The sequence below is a fragment of the Rhinatrema bivittatum genome, chromosome 1 (genome assembly GCF_901001135.1).
Source record: "Rhinatrema bivittatum chromosome 1, aRhiBiv1.1, whole genome shotgun sequence".
Lineage (NCBI taxonomy): Eukaryota > Metazoa > Chordata > Amphibia > Gymnophiona > Rhinatrematidae > Rhinatrema > Rhinatrema bivittatum.
In genome coordinates, this window is record NC_042615.1 from 765903353 (window position 1) to 765920251 (window position 16899).

General features: G+C 41.0%; 1 protein-coding gene across 3 annotated transcripts in view; it reads left to right on the forward strand.

Annotated features, from left to right (window-relative positions):
- The window catches only part of ATP8B1 (ATPase phospholipid transporting 8B1), a 275982-nt gene that overhangs the window by 241735 nt on the left and 17348 nt on the right, over nucleotides 1–16899 (forward strand). For all 3 annotated transcript variants that reach the window (XM_029579627.1, XM_029579621.1, XM_029579613.1), the window contains 2 exons: nucleotides 12858–13103; nucleotides 14756–14894. In XM_029579627.1, the coding sequence (XP_029435487.1) occupies nucleotides 12858–13103; nucleotides 14756–14894 (385 nt within the window). The remainder of the gene's footprint in view (nucleotides 1–12857; nucleotides 13104–14755; nucleotides 14895–16899) is intronic.

Genomic DNA, 16899 nt, shown 5'->3' on the forward strand with positions numbered 1-16899 from the left:
GCTATTCTAATGTATCAATAGGCTGAAATGTAAATATTGTGCTGTTCAATTTCTCCCCTTCCATCCCAAGTTTATTTTCCTTGTTTTTTGTAACTTTCCCTCTCCCTTTTTCTGATTCACTGTATTTAAAGTTCAAGGTTCTTATTGAAAATATTGTTTTTTACGTTACGTTATGCTTTACACTCCTTGTTATTTGTAAACCGGGTTGATGTGATGCCTATCATGAAACTCGGTATAACAAAAACAATAAATAAATAAAATAAATAAAATAGACCTGCAATTGAAAAAAGTTTCTCTCATCTCTGACAGAAGTGCAGGTTTCAACAGTGGCATGTTCAGAAGGTTCTTGCTCTATGACCTCAGCATGCGAGTAAGTCTGTAAATTTTCAAAAGTGAGCTGAAAGACTGTGGTGCTTCAGAACTTGCCTTATGAATTGGCACCAAAGCCTTGAATCTCACCCAAAAATTAATCAGAAGCCAGTGAAGAGAGGCTAATACAGGCAATATATGATCTCTCGACTTTTCCCCAATTACAATTCTTGCCACAGCATTTTGGGCCATTGGTAAGGCCCTAGTTATTCAAGCTGGAAAGCCCATGTAAACATAATTAATATAATTTAGATAATTTAATACCAATGCCTGTATTACTGATATGAAATCGACTGATTGGAAAAAAACCCAAAACAAAAAAAGTCTTTTGTGAAAACAAACTTTATCTTGAAAGAAAGCTTTATGATCGATACATGAGGGCAAAAAGATAGTTTTCACATAACCCCCAGGTTGCATACTTGTTACGAAATATCAGGCTTGACCTTAAAAATGAAAAGTTGAGCGTAACCCCAGAGGCATAGTGTTAAATTAAAATCTCTGTTTCCTGCATTTAAGGCTAATTTATCTCGTAGCCAAAATAGATACAAACAGGTCATGACTTCTGCAAATGCATCTGAAAAGGAGGAGGATGATGGAATAGAAATAAAGAATTGCATATTGTCTGTAAAAGTTTGGCAGAGCTTGATATTGGTTATCTATATGCAAAAGTGGTGAAATATAAATATTGAAAAGCGTAGCTGATGGGGAGGATCCATGTGGACTGCCAGTTCTTAAGGACATTGGTGAAGATGAAGCTGAGCCAGTGATAATCTGCTGAGATTGGTCCTGTAAACAAGAGGTAAATCACCTCAGAACTGTTAGAAATGCTCAGGCTTTGAAGATGAATAACTAAATATGATGATCAATCATATCAAAGCCTCCTGAAATGTCAAAAAAGTGTAGGAATGTATTTTTTTTTTGCCTATAGCAAAACCATGTCAAAAAACATCCAGGCTAGAAAGCAGTAGTGTGCTGCTTGGAAAATTCAAATTGGAAATGTCTAAGATATGTTGGCATCCAGAAATTCATGCAGTTGAATCAAAACCACAGTCTCAATTAATTTTGCTTCAAAAGGCAAAGATTAAATATGACAATAATTAGAAGGAATAATAGGATGTAACATTTGTCTTCTTCAGGCTAGCTTGTTTGCGATATAGGCATAATGCCATTCAGAAGAGGAGAATTGATGATCCTTGTAAAATTGTTTGACATATTCATACAAAAATGCCTTTATAATAGTAGTACACAATAAAAGACTCAGAACTATTCAGAGAAGAGATCATTTGGTACACCTTAGAGACCATATCAATACAACTCCAGCCATCCAAATCTGGATTCAGAAGTATGTCCAAAACAACTTGTGCTGAAAATCAATGGAATCTCCACTAAAACAAAGGATAATGCCATTGTTGGAATCCAGTGGTTTGCTTGATCTAGAGGTAAATCTGGTCAAATGAATCTGATCAACTTCTTTGATTGGGTGAGCGCTAGATGAAGTGTACTTGAATTTCGGTAAGACCTATGACATGGCTCCGCACAGGAGAGACAGTGCGCCCTTGGTATGGAACTTAGATTGACTGGGTTATAAAACTGGCTGAGTGGGAGTCAACCAAAGGGTAGTAGTAAATGGAGTTTATTTTGAAAGGGGGGGGGTTGTTAATACTGGTGTGCCTTGGGGATCGGTCCTGGGACCAGTTCTATTCAATATTTTTGTGAGCATCACAGCAAAAAGATTGTGGAGAAAGGTTTGTTTTTTGCCGATGTTACCAAAATCTGCAACAGGGTATACAGCTCGGAAAACAGGGTATACAGCTGTGGAAAACATAAAGGATTTAGCTAAGCTCAAAGAATGGACTAGAGGCTGGCAATTAAGATTTAGTGCTTTAAAAAATGCAGAGTAATGCATTTAGGCTGCAAACCACCCAAGCAGGAGGTACAGTATTGGAGGTGAAATTCTTCTAAGCATAAAAGTATGGTATCCAGGAATGACTGTTTCTGATGATCTTAAAATGGCCAAATAGATAAAGTGACAGGAAAAAAAAACAGAAAGATGCTTGGCTGCATAGGGAGAGGAATGGTTAGCAGAAAACAGGAGGTGATATTGCTTCTGTATAGCGCCCTGGTGACCTCACCTTCAAAAGGATATAAACCAGTTGGAGTTGGTCCAGAGGGTGGCTACTAAAATGATCATTGGTCTAAAACATATGGAGATAGACTTAAAGATCTAAACATGTATACCCTAGAGGAAAGGTGACACAGGGGAGATATTATAGACATTTAAATACCTCCAAGGTTTCCATGCACAGGAGGTGAGCTGCTTTCAATGGAAAGGAGTCTCTAGAACAAGGGTCATGGGATGAGTGTGAAAGAGGGTAGACTCGGGCGTAATCTTAGGAAATTTATTTTACAGAGTATACTGGATGCATGGAATGACCTCCCAGTGAAGGTGGAGATAAGGTATCTGAATTCAAGAAAGCATGGGATAATAATTACTGGTATCTTGGGGGAAGTGATGGAAATTGTATGAGCCTTATAATTGGCAGATGGGCAGACTAGTCGGGCCATTTGGATTTTTTCTGCTGTTATGATTCTATGAAAAATGAGTACAGATAATGTCTCTTTCAAAGAAAAGATTGACCTCAAAGTCCTCATAACTGAGGCATCGCCCACTAGTATCTTAACTGTCTGGAACAGTTCTTTCAAACTGCTAATAGCAGGTTTAATACTAGCTGGGTAGTAAAGTTTTTTGCCCACTCGATAGTAAGGCAATACTCATCAAGATGAGTTTTAATGCATTCTATTATCATAAAATGCCACTCAACATGACTTAGTCTTTTTGCCAATCTAAGTTTGTTTAAAAAAAAAAAAAAAAAGAAGCTTGTATTCTCTGGGTCTGAGTCACAGGGAACTTCAGGGGGTCATCGAGAACTGCTTCCTCTGAGACACCCATATCCACTGAGCTTGTGGCCAGATAAGTTTAATATGAATGTGCTAGCCATAATGTAGTTTGATTTCTTGCTGAAATTGTTCTGTTCTTCTGCATTTCTATGGTTTTTGCATGGTTTGAAATCTTGATATATGTTCTAGCTTGTTAGTGTCCTTTGAATCATTGCTAGTGTATATTTAAGTTACTGTGTTTAATTTGAAAAAGGGGCTGGTATCTACAAAATTTCCAAGGACTTAAGTGAATATAAAACCTAAATACTAATCTAACAATTTGATTATCACTATTAGCAGAATTATTTTTTTTAGTGTAACATTTGTGGTGCTTATGTCCCAAGGCCTACCATTTGAAAATCTAAGGATTGTATAATTTGCTTTCAGTTGCCTGCAATGAAAAAGCAGGTGACTCATTTAAAAGAGGAATTGTTCAGTTTTCAAAGATCTTCCCTTATCTTGCAACATCCAGAATATCTTCCCCAGCTCCCACAGAGGATTCAGAAACCCAAGAATAAATGGTTTACAGTGAACTGTGGTAGAATAAGACATAACTATACTACAACCAATTTTTCCAACTGTGCTGCATCCTGACTACCCACCCTCACTCCCACAGAGAAATCGGACATCCAGGATTCAGAAACCCAGGAATATATGGATTATAGTGGGCTCTGACAGAATCATAAGACGGTATGGTTTGATATTGTAAATAAGATGCAAAGAAGACGCATGAAGACCCGAGTTATGAATTTAAAACATACGGGCTTTGTCAAAAATGGGGATATTTTTGGAAGAAGAAATAGAAGACTGGGAGAAAAGGGGTGAGGTGGAACAGTGGGCCACATTAAAAGGAACTAAGAAATTAATGGAGGGAGACTAAGAAATTAATGAGGGAGACTAAGAAATTAATCAAGTTGGCAAAAAGTCAAGCGGAAGAGAGGATTGCCAAGGAGATAAAATATGGTGACAAAACATTTTTCAGATACATCAGCGAAAAGAGAAAAATCCAAAGTGGTATAGTGAAATTGAAAGGTGGAAATGATCAATGTGTGGAGAGAGACGAAGAAATGGCAGAAATATTAAACAAATACTTCAGCTCTGTGTTCACTAAAGAAGACCCTGTTCTCTACACAACAAGAAACTGGAGGGAAGCGGAACAGAGGAAAATCCATTTACAGTAGATAATGTATGGGAAGAGCTAAAGAATCTGAAAGTGGACAAAGCCATGGGGCCTGATGGGATTCATCCAAGGATACTGAGGGAGCTCAGAGATGTGCTGGCGGGACCGCTGTGCGACCTGTTCAATAGATCCCTAGAAACGGGAGTGGTGCCGAGTGATTGGAGAAGAGCGGTGGTGGTCCCGCTTCACAAGAGTGGGAGCAGAGAGGAGGCTGGTAACTACAGACCGGTTAGCCTCACTTCGGTGGTGGGAAAAGTAATGGAGTCACTGTTGAAAGAGAGAATAGTGAACTATCTACAGTCGGGAGAATTGATGGACCAGAGGCAGCATGGATTCACCAGAGGAAGATCCTGTCAGACAAATCTGATTGACTTTTTTGACTGGGTAACCAAGGAATTGGATCAAGGAAGAGCACTCAATGTCATATACTTGGATTTCAGCAAAGCTTTTGATACGGTTCCGCACAGGAGACTGGTGAATAAAACGAGAAGCTTAGGAGTGAGTGCCGAGGTGGTGACCTGGATTGCAAATTGGTTGACAAACAGAAGACAATGTGTGATGGTAAATGGAACCTTCTCTGAAGAGAGAGCGGTTTTAAGTGGTGTACCGCAAGGATCGGTGTTGGGACCGGTCCTGTTCAATATCTTTGTGAGCGACATTGCGGACGGGATAGAAGGTAAGGTTTGTCTTTTTGCGGATGACACTAAGATCTGCAACAGAGTGGACACGCCGGAAGGAGTGGAGAGAATGAGACGAGATCTAAGGAAACTGGAAGAGTGGTCGAAGATATGGCAGCTGAGATTCAATGCCAAGAAGTTCAAAGTCATGCATATGGGGAGTGGAAATCCGAATGAACTGTATTCGATGGGGGGGGAAAGGCTGATGTGCACGGAGCAGGAGAGGGACCTTGGGGTGATAGTGTCTAATGATCTGAAGTCGGCGAAACAATGTGACAAGGCGATAGCTAAAGCCAGAAGAATGCTGGGCTGCATAGAGGAATATCGAGTAAGAAAAGGGAAGTGATTATTCCCTTATACAGGTCCTTGGTGTGAGGCCTCACCTGGAGTACTGTGTTCAGTTCTGGAGACCGTATCTTCAAAAGGACAAAGACAAGATGGAGGCGGTGCAGAGAAGGGCGACCAGGAAGGTGGAGGATCTTCATCGGATGACGTACGAGGAGAGATTGAAGAATCTAAATATGTACACCCTGGAGGAAAGGAGGAGCAGAGGTGATATGATACAGACTTTCAGATACTTGAAAGGTGTTAATGATCCAAAGACAACGACAAACCTTTTCCGTAGGAAAAAAATCAGCAGAACCAGGGGTCACGATTTGAAGCTCCAGGGAGGAAGATTCAGAACCAATGTCAGGAAGTATTTCTTCACGGAGAGGGTGGTGGATGCCTGGAATGCCCTTCCGGAGGATGTGGCAAAGACCAGAACTGTGAAGGACTTCAAAGTGGGATAAACACTGTGGATCCATAAAGTCAAGAGGCCGCCAATGAAGAGTGGGTGACTCGCCAGAATGATGGCTACTGCCTGGAGACAATACCCTTATTAAATAAACATACACATGCTTACTGTGACTCCAACATCGCTCTAAGCTTCAACAGCAAGAGGAAATGTGGTAAAAAGGATTCACACTCACAAAGAGGGGAGTAGCTGGCTTGTTACGGCGGTTACTACCCCAAATCAAATAAGCCTGATACTTCACTTTCAATGCATATACAGCATAGTTCTCTGCTTCAACGGCAGGGGAGAAAAAAAACTGATACTTCACACATCCAGCAGAGCTCTCTGCTTCAACGGCAGGAGAGAAGAAATGAGGGTTCGCACTCACAAAGCGGGGAGTAGCTGGCTTGTTACGGCGGTTACTACCCCAAACCAAATGTGCCTGATACTTCACTTTCGATGCATATCCAGCATGGCTCTCTGCTTCAACAGCATGGGAGAAGAAAAACAACCAATAAGGGCTGTATAACATAGTCTGGGTAAAACAAATAAGCATGGGTGTAGCTTGCTTATTGCGGCGGCTACTACCCCTAACTAATCAAGCTAGATATTTCACTTGGATGCAGCTCCATCCCTGCTCTCTACATTAAAGGTGGGGGTGGAAGGGAAATAGAACCAAGAGCTAAGAGAAACAGATAAGTATGAGAGAAAAAAATGTGTGAAGCTTGCTGGGCAGACTGGATGGGCCATTTGGTCTTCTTCTGCCGTCATTTCTATGTTTCTATGAACTATTACAAAGGCGGCAAATCTATATGTTAGTAAGCAAAAGTAAGAGGAAAAAAAGAAACCAATCTGGTTCCGAAAAAGATGGCTGAAATAAGAAAGGTAAAAAGAACAGCGTTAAAGAATAAAGGATCCCAAAAAGAGGAGCACAGGGAGAAGTACCTGGTGAAATTGAGAGAGATGAAGAGAGAAACCAGGAAAGCAAAAGGTCAAGTAGAGGAAAGGATTGCCAAAGAGGTAAAGCGAGGTGACAAAATATTTTTCAGATATCAGAGAAAGAAGGGAGGCCCAAAGTGGTATAGTGAAATTGAAAGATGACAAGGAGTAATGTGTGGAGAGAGAGACTAAGAAATGGCAGAAATATTAAATACTTTAGTTGGGTATTCACAAAAGAAAACCCTGGAGAAGTACGACTGCTGGTTGAGAAGACAGAAGATGGGAGTGGGTAGACAAAACTCTATTTACAGAAGAGAATGTATGGGAAGAGCTAGGAAAACTGAAAGTGGACATGGGGCCGGATAAGGTGCATCCCAGGATACGGAAGGAGCTCAGGGATATGCTGGTGATTCCACTGAAAGACCTGTTCAGTAGATCCCCAGAAACAGGAGTGATGCATGTGACTGGAGAAGAGCTGTGGTGGTCCCCTGGCAAGTACCCAGACACCAAGAAGATTCCATGCTACTGATGTAATTAAGTGGCTATTACCTAAGTAAACTTGATTAATAGCAGTTAATGGACTACTCTTCCAAGAACTTATTCATACCTTTTTTGAACCCAGCTACACTAACTACATTAACCGTATCCTCTGGCAACAAATTCCAGAGCTTTATTGTGCGTTGAGTGAAAAAGAATTTTCTCCAATTAGTCTTAAATGTGCTACTTGCTAATTTCATGGAATGTCCCCTGGTCCTTCTATTATCCGAAAGTTTAAATAACCAATTCACATCTACTCGTTCAAGACCTCTCATGATCAAAGACTTCTATCATATCCCCCCTCAGCCGTCTCTTCAAGCTGAACAGCCCTAACCTCATCAGCCTTTCCTCATAGGGGAGCTATTCCATTCCCTTTATCATTTTGGTTGCCCTTCTCTGTACCTTCTCCATTGCAACTATATCTTTTTCTTGAGATGCAGCGACTAGAATTGTACACAGTATTCAAGATGCGGTCTCACCATGGAGCGATACAGAGGCATTGACATTTTCTGTTTTATTAACCATTCCCTTCCTAATAATTCCTAACATTGCTTTTTTGACTGCTGCAGCACACTGAGCCGATGATTTCAAAGTATTATCCACTATGATGCCTAGATCTTTTTCCTGGGTGGTAGCTCCTAATATGGAACCTAACATCGTGTAACTACAGCAAGGGTTATTTTTCCCTATATGCAACATCTTGCACTTGTCCACATTAAATTTCGTCTGCCAATTGGATGCCCAATCTTCCAGTCTCACAAGATCCTCCTGTAATGTATCACAATCCGCTTGTGATTTAACTACTCTGAATAATTTTGTATCTGCAAATTTGATAACATCACTCGTCATATTCCTTTCCAGATCATTTATAAATATATTGAAAAGCACTGGTCCAAGTACAGATCCCTGAGGCTGTTTACCTTTTTCCACTGAGAAAATTGACCATTTAATCCTTCTCTCTTTTTCCTGTCTTTTAACCAGTTTGTAATCCACGAAAGGACATTGCCTCCATCCCATAACTTTTCAGTTTTCTTAGAAGCCTCTCATGAGGGAATTTGTCAAATGCCTTCTGAAAATCCAAATACACTACATCTACCAGTTCACCTTTATCCACATGTTTATTAACCCCTTCAAAAAAATGAAGCAGGTTTGTTAGGCAAGACCTCCTTTGGGTAAATCCATGTTGACTATGTTCCATTGAACCATGTCTTTCTATATGCTCTTTGATTTTGATCTTTAGAATAGTTTCCACTATTTTTCCCGGCACTGAAGTCAGGCTCACTGGTCTATAGTTTCCTGGATCGCCCCTGGATCTCCAGTCTTCAGGTACAATGGATGATTTTAATGATAGGTTACAAATTTTAACTAATAGATGAGAAATTTCATTTTTTAGTTCCTTTAGTACCTTAGTATGCATACCATCCAGTCCAGGTGATATGCTACTCTTTAGTTTGTCAATCTGGCCTATTACATCTTCCAGGTTCACAGTGATTTGGTTTAGTTCATCTGACTCATCACCCTTAAAAACCATCTCCAGAACTGGTATCTCCCCAATATCCTTATTAGTAAACACGAAAGCAAAGAATTAAATTAGTCTTTCTACAATGGCCTTATCTTCCCTAAGAGCCCCTCTACCCCTCCTTCATATAATGGTCCAACAGACTCCCTCACAGGTTTCTTGCTTCGGATATATTTTTTAAAGTTTTTATTATGAGTTTTTGCCTCTATGGCCCACTTCATTTCAAATTCTCTCTTTGCCTGTTTTATCAAGGTTTTACACTTAACTTGACAATGCTTATGCTTTGTCCTATTTTCTTCAGATGGATCTTTCTTCCAATTTTTGAAGGATTTTTTTTAAGCTAAAATAGCCTCTTTCACCTCACCTTTTAACCATGCCGGTAATCATTTTGCCTTCGTTCCACCTTTAACGCATGAAATACATCTGGACTAAGCATCTAGGATTGTATTTTTAAACAATGTCCATGCCTGTTGAACACTTTTAACCTTTGCCACTGCACCTTTCAGTTTTTTTCTAACTATTTTCCTCATTTTATCAAAGTTTCCCTTTTGAAAATTTAGTGTTAGAGCTGCATATTTACTTATTGTCCCCCTTCCAGTTATTAGTTTAAATTTGATCATGTTATGATCACTATTGCCAAATGGCCCCACCACCGTTACCTTATTCACCAAATCCTGCGTTCCACTAAGAATTAAATCTAAAATGGTTCCTGAACCAATTGCTCCATGAAGGAGTCATTTATTACATCTAGGAACTTTCTCTAGCAAGTTCTGATGTTACATTTACCCACTCAATATTGAAATCTCCCATTATTATTGCACTGCGAAATTGGTTAGCTTCCCTGATTTCTCTTAGCATTTCATCATCTGTCTGACCATTTTGTCAAGTTGAATGGTAGTGTACTCCTATCACTATACTCTTACCCCACACACATGGATTTCTACCCATATAGATTCTACTGAGCATTTAGTCTCTTGTATGATCTTTATCCTGTTGGACTCTATACCTTCCCGGACATAAAGTGCCAGACCCCCACTAAGTTGATCCTCCCTATCATTGCGATATAATTTGTACCCTGGTATAGCATTGTCCCATTGGTTATCCTCTTTCCACCAGGTCTCTGTGATGCCAGTTATGTCAATCTCATCATTTACTGCTATACACTCTAACTCTCCCATCTTTCTGCTTAGACTTCTGGCATACAGACATTTCAAAGTGTGTTTTTTGTTTGTATTAATAATGTGCTTTTCAATTCTTATGGATAATTTGGAAATCTTTAGCTCAGGTGACTTTTTACATATAGGCACATGGATTGAGTTTGCTTTTAATGGAACCTCTCTGTTGGGATGCCCTAACTCTCCTGTTTCATTAGTATCCTTCTCCGAACCATGCACTACTGAGTAACTGTCTGCTTTCCCCCTTGCTCTAGTTTAAAAGCTGCTCTATTGCCTTTTTAAAAGTTAATGCCAGTAGCTTGGTTCCACTCTGGTTAAGGTGGAGCCCATCCTTTCAGAAAAGTCTCTCCCTTCCCCAGAAGTTTCTCCAGTTCCTTACAAAACTGAATCCCTCTTTCCTGCACCATCGTCTCATCCACGCATTGAAACTCCGGAGCTCTGCCTGTCTCTGGGGACCTGCACTTGGAACAGGAAGCATTTCAGAGAGAGCTACCCTGGAGGTTCTGGATTTCAGCTTTCTATCTAAAATCCTAAACTTGGCTTCCAGAACCTCTGTCCTACATTTTCCTATGTCGTTGGTGCCCACATCAGTGGCGTAGCCACGGGTGGGCCTGGGTGGGCAGTTGCCTACCCAATTTAGACCCAGGCCCACTCAACTGGAACCAGAAGTGGAGCACTGGAACTGCAAGGCCGTCGCGGGATCCCATCCCCATGACTGCGAAGAGGAGGACCCAGGCCCAGCGCAACTGGGTGTGCCATTCCATGCATTTGCACAGCCATGGAACAGCACACATGGGGAAGCGGTGGGCAGGCGGCAGGTTAGGCCTCTCCTGCAGCGGTATGGCCCCCTGACCTTCCTGTTTGGGGGTGGGGGAGGGAGCAGAAGCGCCACACACAGCTTCCGTTTCCTCCTGCCCCTAAGCAGGAAGATCGGTGGGCCATATGGCCTGAAGATAGCAGGAGGCCAGTGGCAGCAGGACAGGCCAACTGTTTTTTCTGCTTTGGGGGGGGGGAGCGGAAGCTGTGCGCGGGCTTGAATGTGTATGTGTGGGTGAGAATAGGAGCCTGGGTGTGTGTGTGTGGGGGGGGGGGGGGGGAGAAAATGGGAGCTTGAATGTGTGTGTGTGTGGGGGGGAGAAAATGGGAGCTTGAATGTGTGTGTGTGGGGGGGGTGAGAATGGGAGCTTGAATGTGTGTGTGTGTGGGGGGGTGAGAATGGGAGCTTGTGTGTGTGTGTGGGGGTGAGAATGGGAGCTTGAATGTGTGTGTGGGGGGGTGAGAATGGGAGCTTGAATGTGTGTGGGGGGGGGGTGAGAATGGGAGCTTGAATGTGTGTGTGTGGGGGGGTGAGAATGGGAGCGCTGCACCTGTTCTGATTAATTATATTTTGGCTTTCTACAAAAATGGTTCATGAAAGAATACATTAATTTGTTTTATTGTATGATTGGATCTGATTGTTTTCTTTGCTTTTACATGATATACTTGTGCATTTATAAACTGAAATACATATAAAATAAATTCTGATTAATAAGGAATTTTTAATGCTGGTAAGTGCTTGAAATAATTGAGGTAAATTATTTTAAAGTTTTACATGATACACAATGGCTGTTGCAAATTACTTAGCCATTGCAGGGTGCAGTATATGGCATTATTTATCAATATGAAAACAACTCAGACCTGCATGCCTGCCTACAGCCCACCCATGTTAACCTTGTGCCCACCCAAAAAATCAATTCTGGCTATGCCACTGGCCCACATGTACCACGACAGCCGACTCCTCCCCAGCACTATCTATAATCTTATCTAGGACTTACCACATTTATCTTGAGATCAGATCACATTATTCCTCTGTCCTGCAGCAGCATGTTCAAGATCCAAAAGTGCAGCTGTATTTTGTGCCGTTTAGATCTTGCATGCACTATCATAATCTGAAAAGTATTTCAGGATCTGTGTAGGCTGAGACACCATTTTGAAGTTCAAAATCTTGAGGTCCCAGGGGATACAGGATCCTAGGCAACAAAATGTCTCAAGAGGATGATCTTGCCAAACATGATTGATTTCTTTGAGATGAACACAGTAGAAGATCAGTTGATGTGGCCATTGGCACAGTTTAATAACAAGACTGGTGAACAAGCTAGCCAGCCTGGAAATTGGAGGAAAATTTCTAAACTAGGTGAGAATTTGGTTGACCAACATGACTCAGAGTGATGGACAATGCACTCCACTTTAGTGAAATGACCAGTGGAATGCCACAGGAATTGGCACTAGGTCAAGTCCTCTTCAATGTGTTTAAAAAAAATGTGTACCTGTTTACAGATTTGAAAATTTGCAATAGAGTACACATGTAAGAGAGATAGAGAAGATTATAACTTTAAAACAAATTTCAAAAGCATTTACTCATGTAGAAGTATGTTAAGAAGTGATTTCACTTATATTTCAAAGATTTCTGGGGATGGAGTTAGGGGTGGGGAAATGATTTACGTGCATACTTGGAATTTTCAAGAGTGTGTGCGTAAACATTTACGCTTTCTCTCAAGCAGGTGTTAAATGTGTATGTGAATGCCATGCATAATTCTATATACACCCACTAAATTTTCAAAGCAGGTTGATGGATGTAAGCCTACTTTGAAAATTAGGTAAAGTCTGCATGTACTTGTACGTGGGCTGTTATAAAAATTTTGCTTTCAAATTGTAGCCCAGCTGTACTTTTCTCTTGATCTTTCATATGCACATGTTTCTCTCCTTCTAGGATGTGAGTGACAAACTAAGTCTTCGCTTTCCTTACTTGTATATCCCTGGTCAAAAAGATCTGTTCTTCAACTACAAGAAGTTTTTCATAAGTTTATTGCATGGTATTATTACGTCCCTGATTGTTTTCTTCATACCCTATGGAGCTTTCCTTCTAACCATGGGGCAAGATGGCGAAGCACCTTCTGACTACCAGTCATTTGCCGTCACAACAGCCACTGCCCTGATCGTTACTGTCAACTGCCAAGTAAGGAAGTCTTTAATTCATTTCTTTTCTGTCATGGAGGCATTGGCCATATTTATAATAACTGAGGATTCTCATTCTTTCATGTGTTTAACCTTTTGATTACAAGTTGTGGTAACATGGGGTATTGACAAAAGGGAACTGTCTACTTAATGTATTTTATGCCTGACCATTCTTCCAACCCTTGCCCAGGCTTAAAGGCAGCAATTCAACTTGGCCCATGAAAATAAATGACTGTGCTAACCATTCAGTTGCGAGTATTTAAATGGATACATTACTTACATCTAACAGGGTTATTCATCAAATCGTGTTAGGGCATTATCACTGGTGTTGGGGCCCTAACGCCTGCAATAACGCATGCCATAAATATTGCATCACAAAATGCATATGCATATTTGAAAAATGTATTCAAGTGGGAGGAGTTTCGGCAGAGTAAATGGAAATGAGGGGTGTTGCACACTATCATGGGATTTAATGCCGGAAATAACTATACCTTTTTTCCTGGCATGTCTGCAATGGCTGTGTGTTATGGCTGACTTGGGATTTGTGATAAAATATCACAAATTCTGTTTCGAGAGGGGGAGAGAGAGAGAGCGCGCCTCTGTGGATATCCACTGATTTGTGAACTTTTTATACCATTGTAAGAGGAGGCACTAGTAACTCGGGGTGGGGTGGTTTTGGGGGCCAATTTTACATACATAGTCATAAGTACAAAGAGCACAGTTACCATCAGTGAAGATTTTAATGTGATTTGGAGTGATGAAAGGTGAAAAGAGTAGACTTGTACCATGTTCTCTCTATATAGCTTGATGCTGTTCATACGTATGACTGTGCATATAAAACTGCCCCCCAAAACCCAACTCACCCCACAAACCTCACTCTGAGTTCCTAATGCCCCCTCTTACAGTGGCATAAATATTTACCGGTAACTATTTTATGAGCCTCTACAGAGTCTCGCTTGCTCGCTCATTCGCTTTCTCTCTCTCTTCAGCAACAGCTAAAAATGCAAAATTTAACGTGCATTGCAGTAAAATAGCTATGTGGTACCTGGAATATTACCCTAACTGTCGTTCTCCCCCCCCCCTTTTTTTTTTTTTTCAGGGGCACTATTTTTGCTATATTTATAGGAAATTAACAGATCTAAAAACCCTGTCTTGCTGGAGAGGCTTTTGAGTATGCTTATTAATAGTTAAAATTCTAAAATGCATAAAAAGAAGCTATGCTGGCAAGCAAATTCACTCAACTTAAATGCACTAGAAAGTGCCTTTTTGTGATATAAGAATTTTCACAAAAAATCGATTTATACATTTATATATTTATACACAGATATGTATAAATATATTTCATGTTTGAAATTTCTTTATAAAATATATTTAAAAAGGAAGAACCCTGATGTTAGTATTTTATCCACACTAGAAGTATTTGTTTTAAGGGTAACTGTATACTCATAGATTGCCCAGTATGGCTTCTGCTCACATGTAAAAAAAAAAAAAAAAAAAATCCCATGATGAACATATTAATCTATAACTTTATTTCTGTATCTTCAAATTTCCAATCTGTGTATATGGGGTTGGTGTGTATGTGTATCTATATTACTTAATGACATTCTCACTGTAAAATAATTGTGGGATTATTTTTTTTTGTTTTTCCAACAGATTGGTTTGGACACAGCATACTGGACATTTGTGAATGCGTTTTCTGTGTTTGGAAGCATTGCTATTTACTTCGGTATTATGTTTGACCTTCATAGTGCTGGAATACATGTTCTCTTCCCATCGTCATTTATATTTACAGGTCAGTATTAACCAACATTCATTAATGCAGCTCTCCCAGACCCTTTTCCAAGACAAACTGATCTCCCTCACCCCCATAGCTACTTATTGGGCACATGGGTAGTCCTTTACTGAATCTAGTGAGCCACTTCCAAAAATTGTAGGGATGGGCAGGTTCCTGTACTTGCTGCTTGGTTAAATGCAAGTGCAATTCCAGCTACTGGGCTGAAATGAGTCCGGAGTCCTACTATGCATGGTGACATGTACTCTACAACCAAACCTGTGAGATTGGCCAAGTCACTTTGGAGGTCTATGTATTAAACTCTACTGCCAGAGCCCTAGGTTTCCTGCAGCAGATTTTTCAAGACTCTGTGGCAAGAGTTGAAAAATTCTGTAGATTTTTCAAAATTATGTGGCAATTTTTTTGTAGCATTATTTTTCACATATTTGCAATTTAAATAGTTTTTTAAACTTTTTATAAAGTTGTTTCCTAACTTGTTTTGTGTCCGTTAATTTATTTGGAAAATGAAAAAGAATCTTAGTGATTGGGGCTGGGGAAGAAGGAGAGGAAAGGATTTAGGGAGGGAAATGAAGAAGGAATCTTAGGCAGGAGGGACTGAGGGATAGGGATATAGTAGAATAAAAGGAACAAAGGGAAGAGGAATCAGTAGTTTGGGGAGAGGGGAAGATCGCGGATGGGGAGGTGGAAAGAGAGGGAGTATTGGGGATGGGGTGAAAGAGAATAAGGAAGATTGGGATGGGGCGAAGGAAGCCATAGCTCCTCTCTTTCATCATACCCCCATCTCATGTCCCTTCCCCCCTACAGAGACCATTTAATCCTCTTATGCTTCCTCTTTCACTTCCTTGCCCCTCCTCTCCCCCCCCCCCCCCCCCCCGCTCCCCAAGCTGACTCTGGTCCAATCCTTCCCCTCTCCCACAACAAACCCTGGTTCCCTTTTTTCCCCTTCCCTCATACTCTGGTTCATTTCCTCCCTTTTTGCAATCCCCAGTTGTTTCCCTGTCCTTCTGCCCCTTCCAGATTCCCCCACTCACTTGCCCCTGCAAAACTGGGAGATGAGAATGATAGCCTTACAACGTCTTGGGCATGTCCTCCTTCTACCTTGACGAGTCAGAGCATTGGTCTTTGAACCACATGGTTCAAAGCATGCCATTTAGGTCCAGGCATAGGAGGAGATCATGCCTAAGGTGCTTACAAGGCTGCCGTTGTCATAATCCTGTTTTGCTACCGGGGGGGGGGGGGGGGGGGAGATTGCCCAGTCTCCTGCAGCAAATTGGCCAGGACTGGCCAATTCTATAGCAAGGGCCACATTTTGCGGCTCTTACCGTGGCCATAGAATTGCGGGAGACCAGGAGCCCTGGTTATTTAATGCTAATGCATGTGTTAGAACGTGTTAATGCATGCATTAGCAAATGTGGATGTATGAATGCCCCTAATTAGCCTTAATAAGTAGACTAGTGGTTAGAGCAGTGGGCTGTGAACCAGGGAAGCCAGGATTCAGTTTACTGTCATTCCTTATGACCTCAGGCAAGTCACTTCACCCTTCATTTCCTTAAGTACAAACTTAGGGGCCGATGCAATACAGTGCGCTCAGCCAATCGCACTGTATAACCCGCAGTTGGACTCAGATTGTAGAGGCGCTAACTAATCCCCTTATGTAATAAGGGGATTAGCGCCTCTATAAAGTGCGGCGAAAGTAATAGGCTCATTCACATACATTTGCATGTGATGAGCGCTATGAGCTATTCACTCCCAATGCAAAAAAAAAAGTGCGCCTAGGATGCCCATTTTTGCCTTCAGAAATTAACGCCTGCCCCAGGCGTTAATTGCTGAGCACTCCTTAAACCAGTACAGAAAAGCAGAAAAACTGTTTTTCTGTACTGCCTCCTACTTAATATCATTGCGATATTAAGTAGGAGGAAAAGTTTTTAATACTGAAATTAAAAAAAAAAAAAAAAAAAAAAAAAAATCCACCTGCAGTCAGGTGCAGGAAACAGAAGCTCAGTTG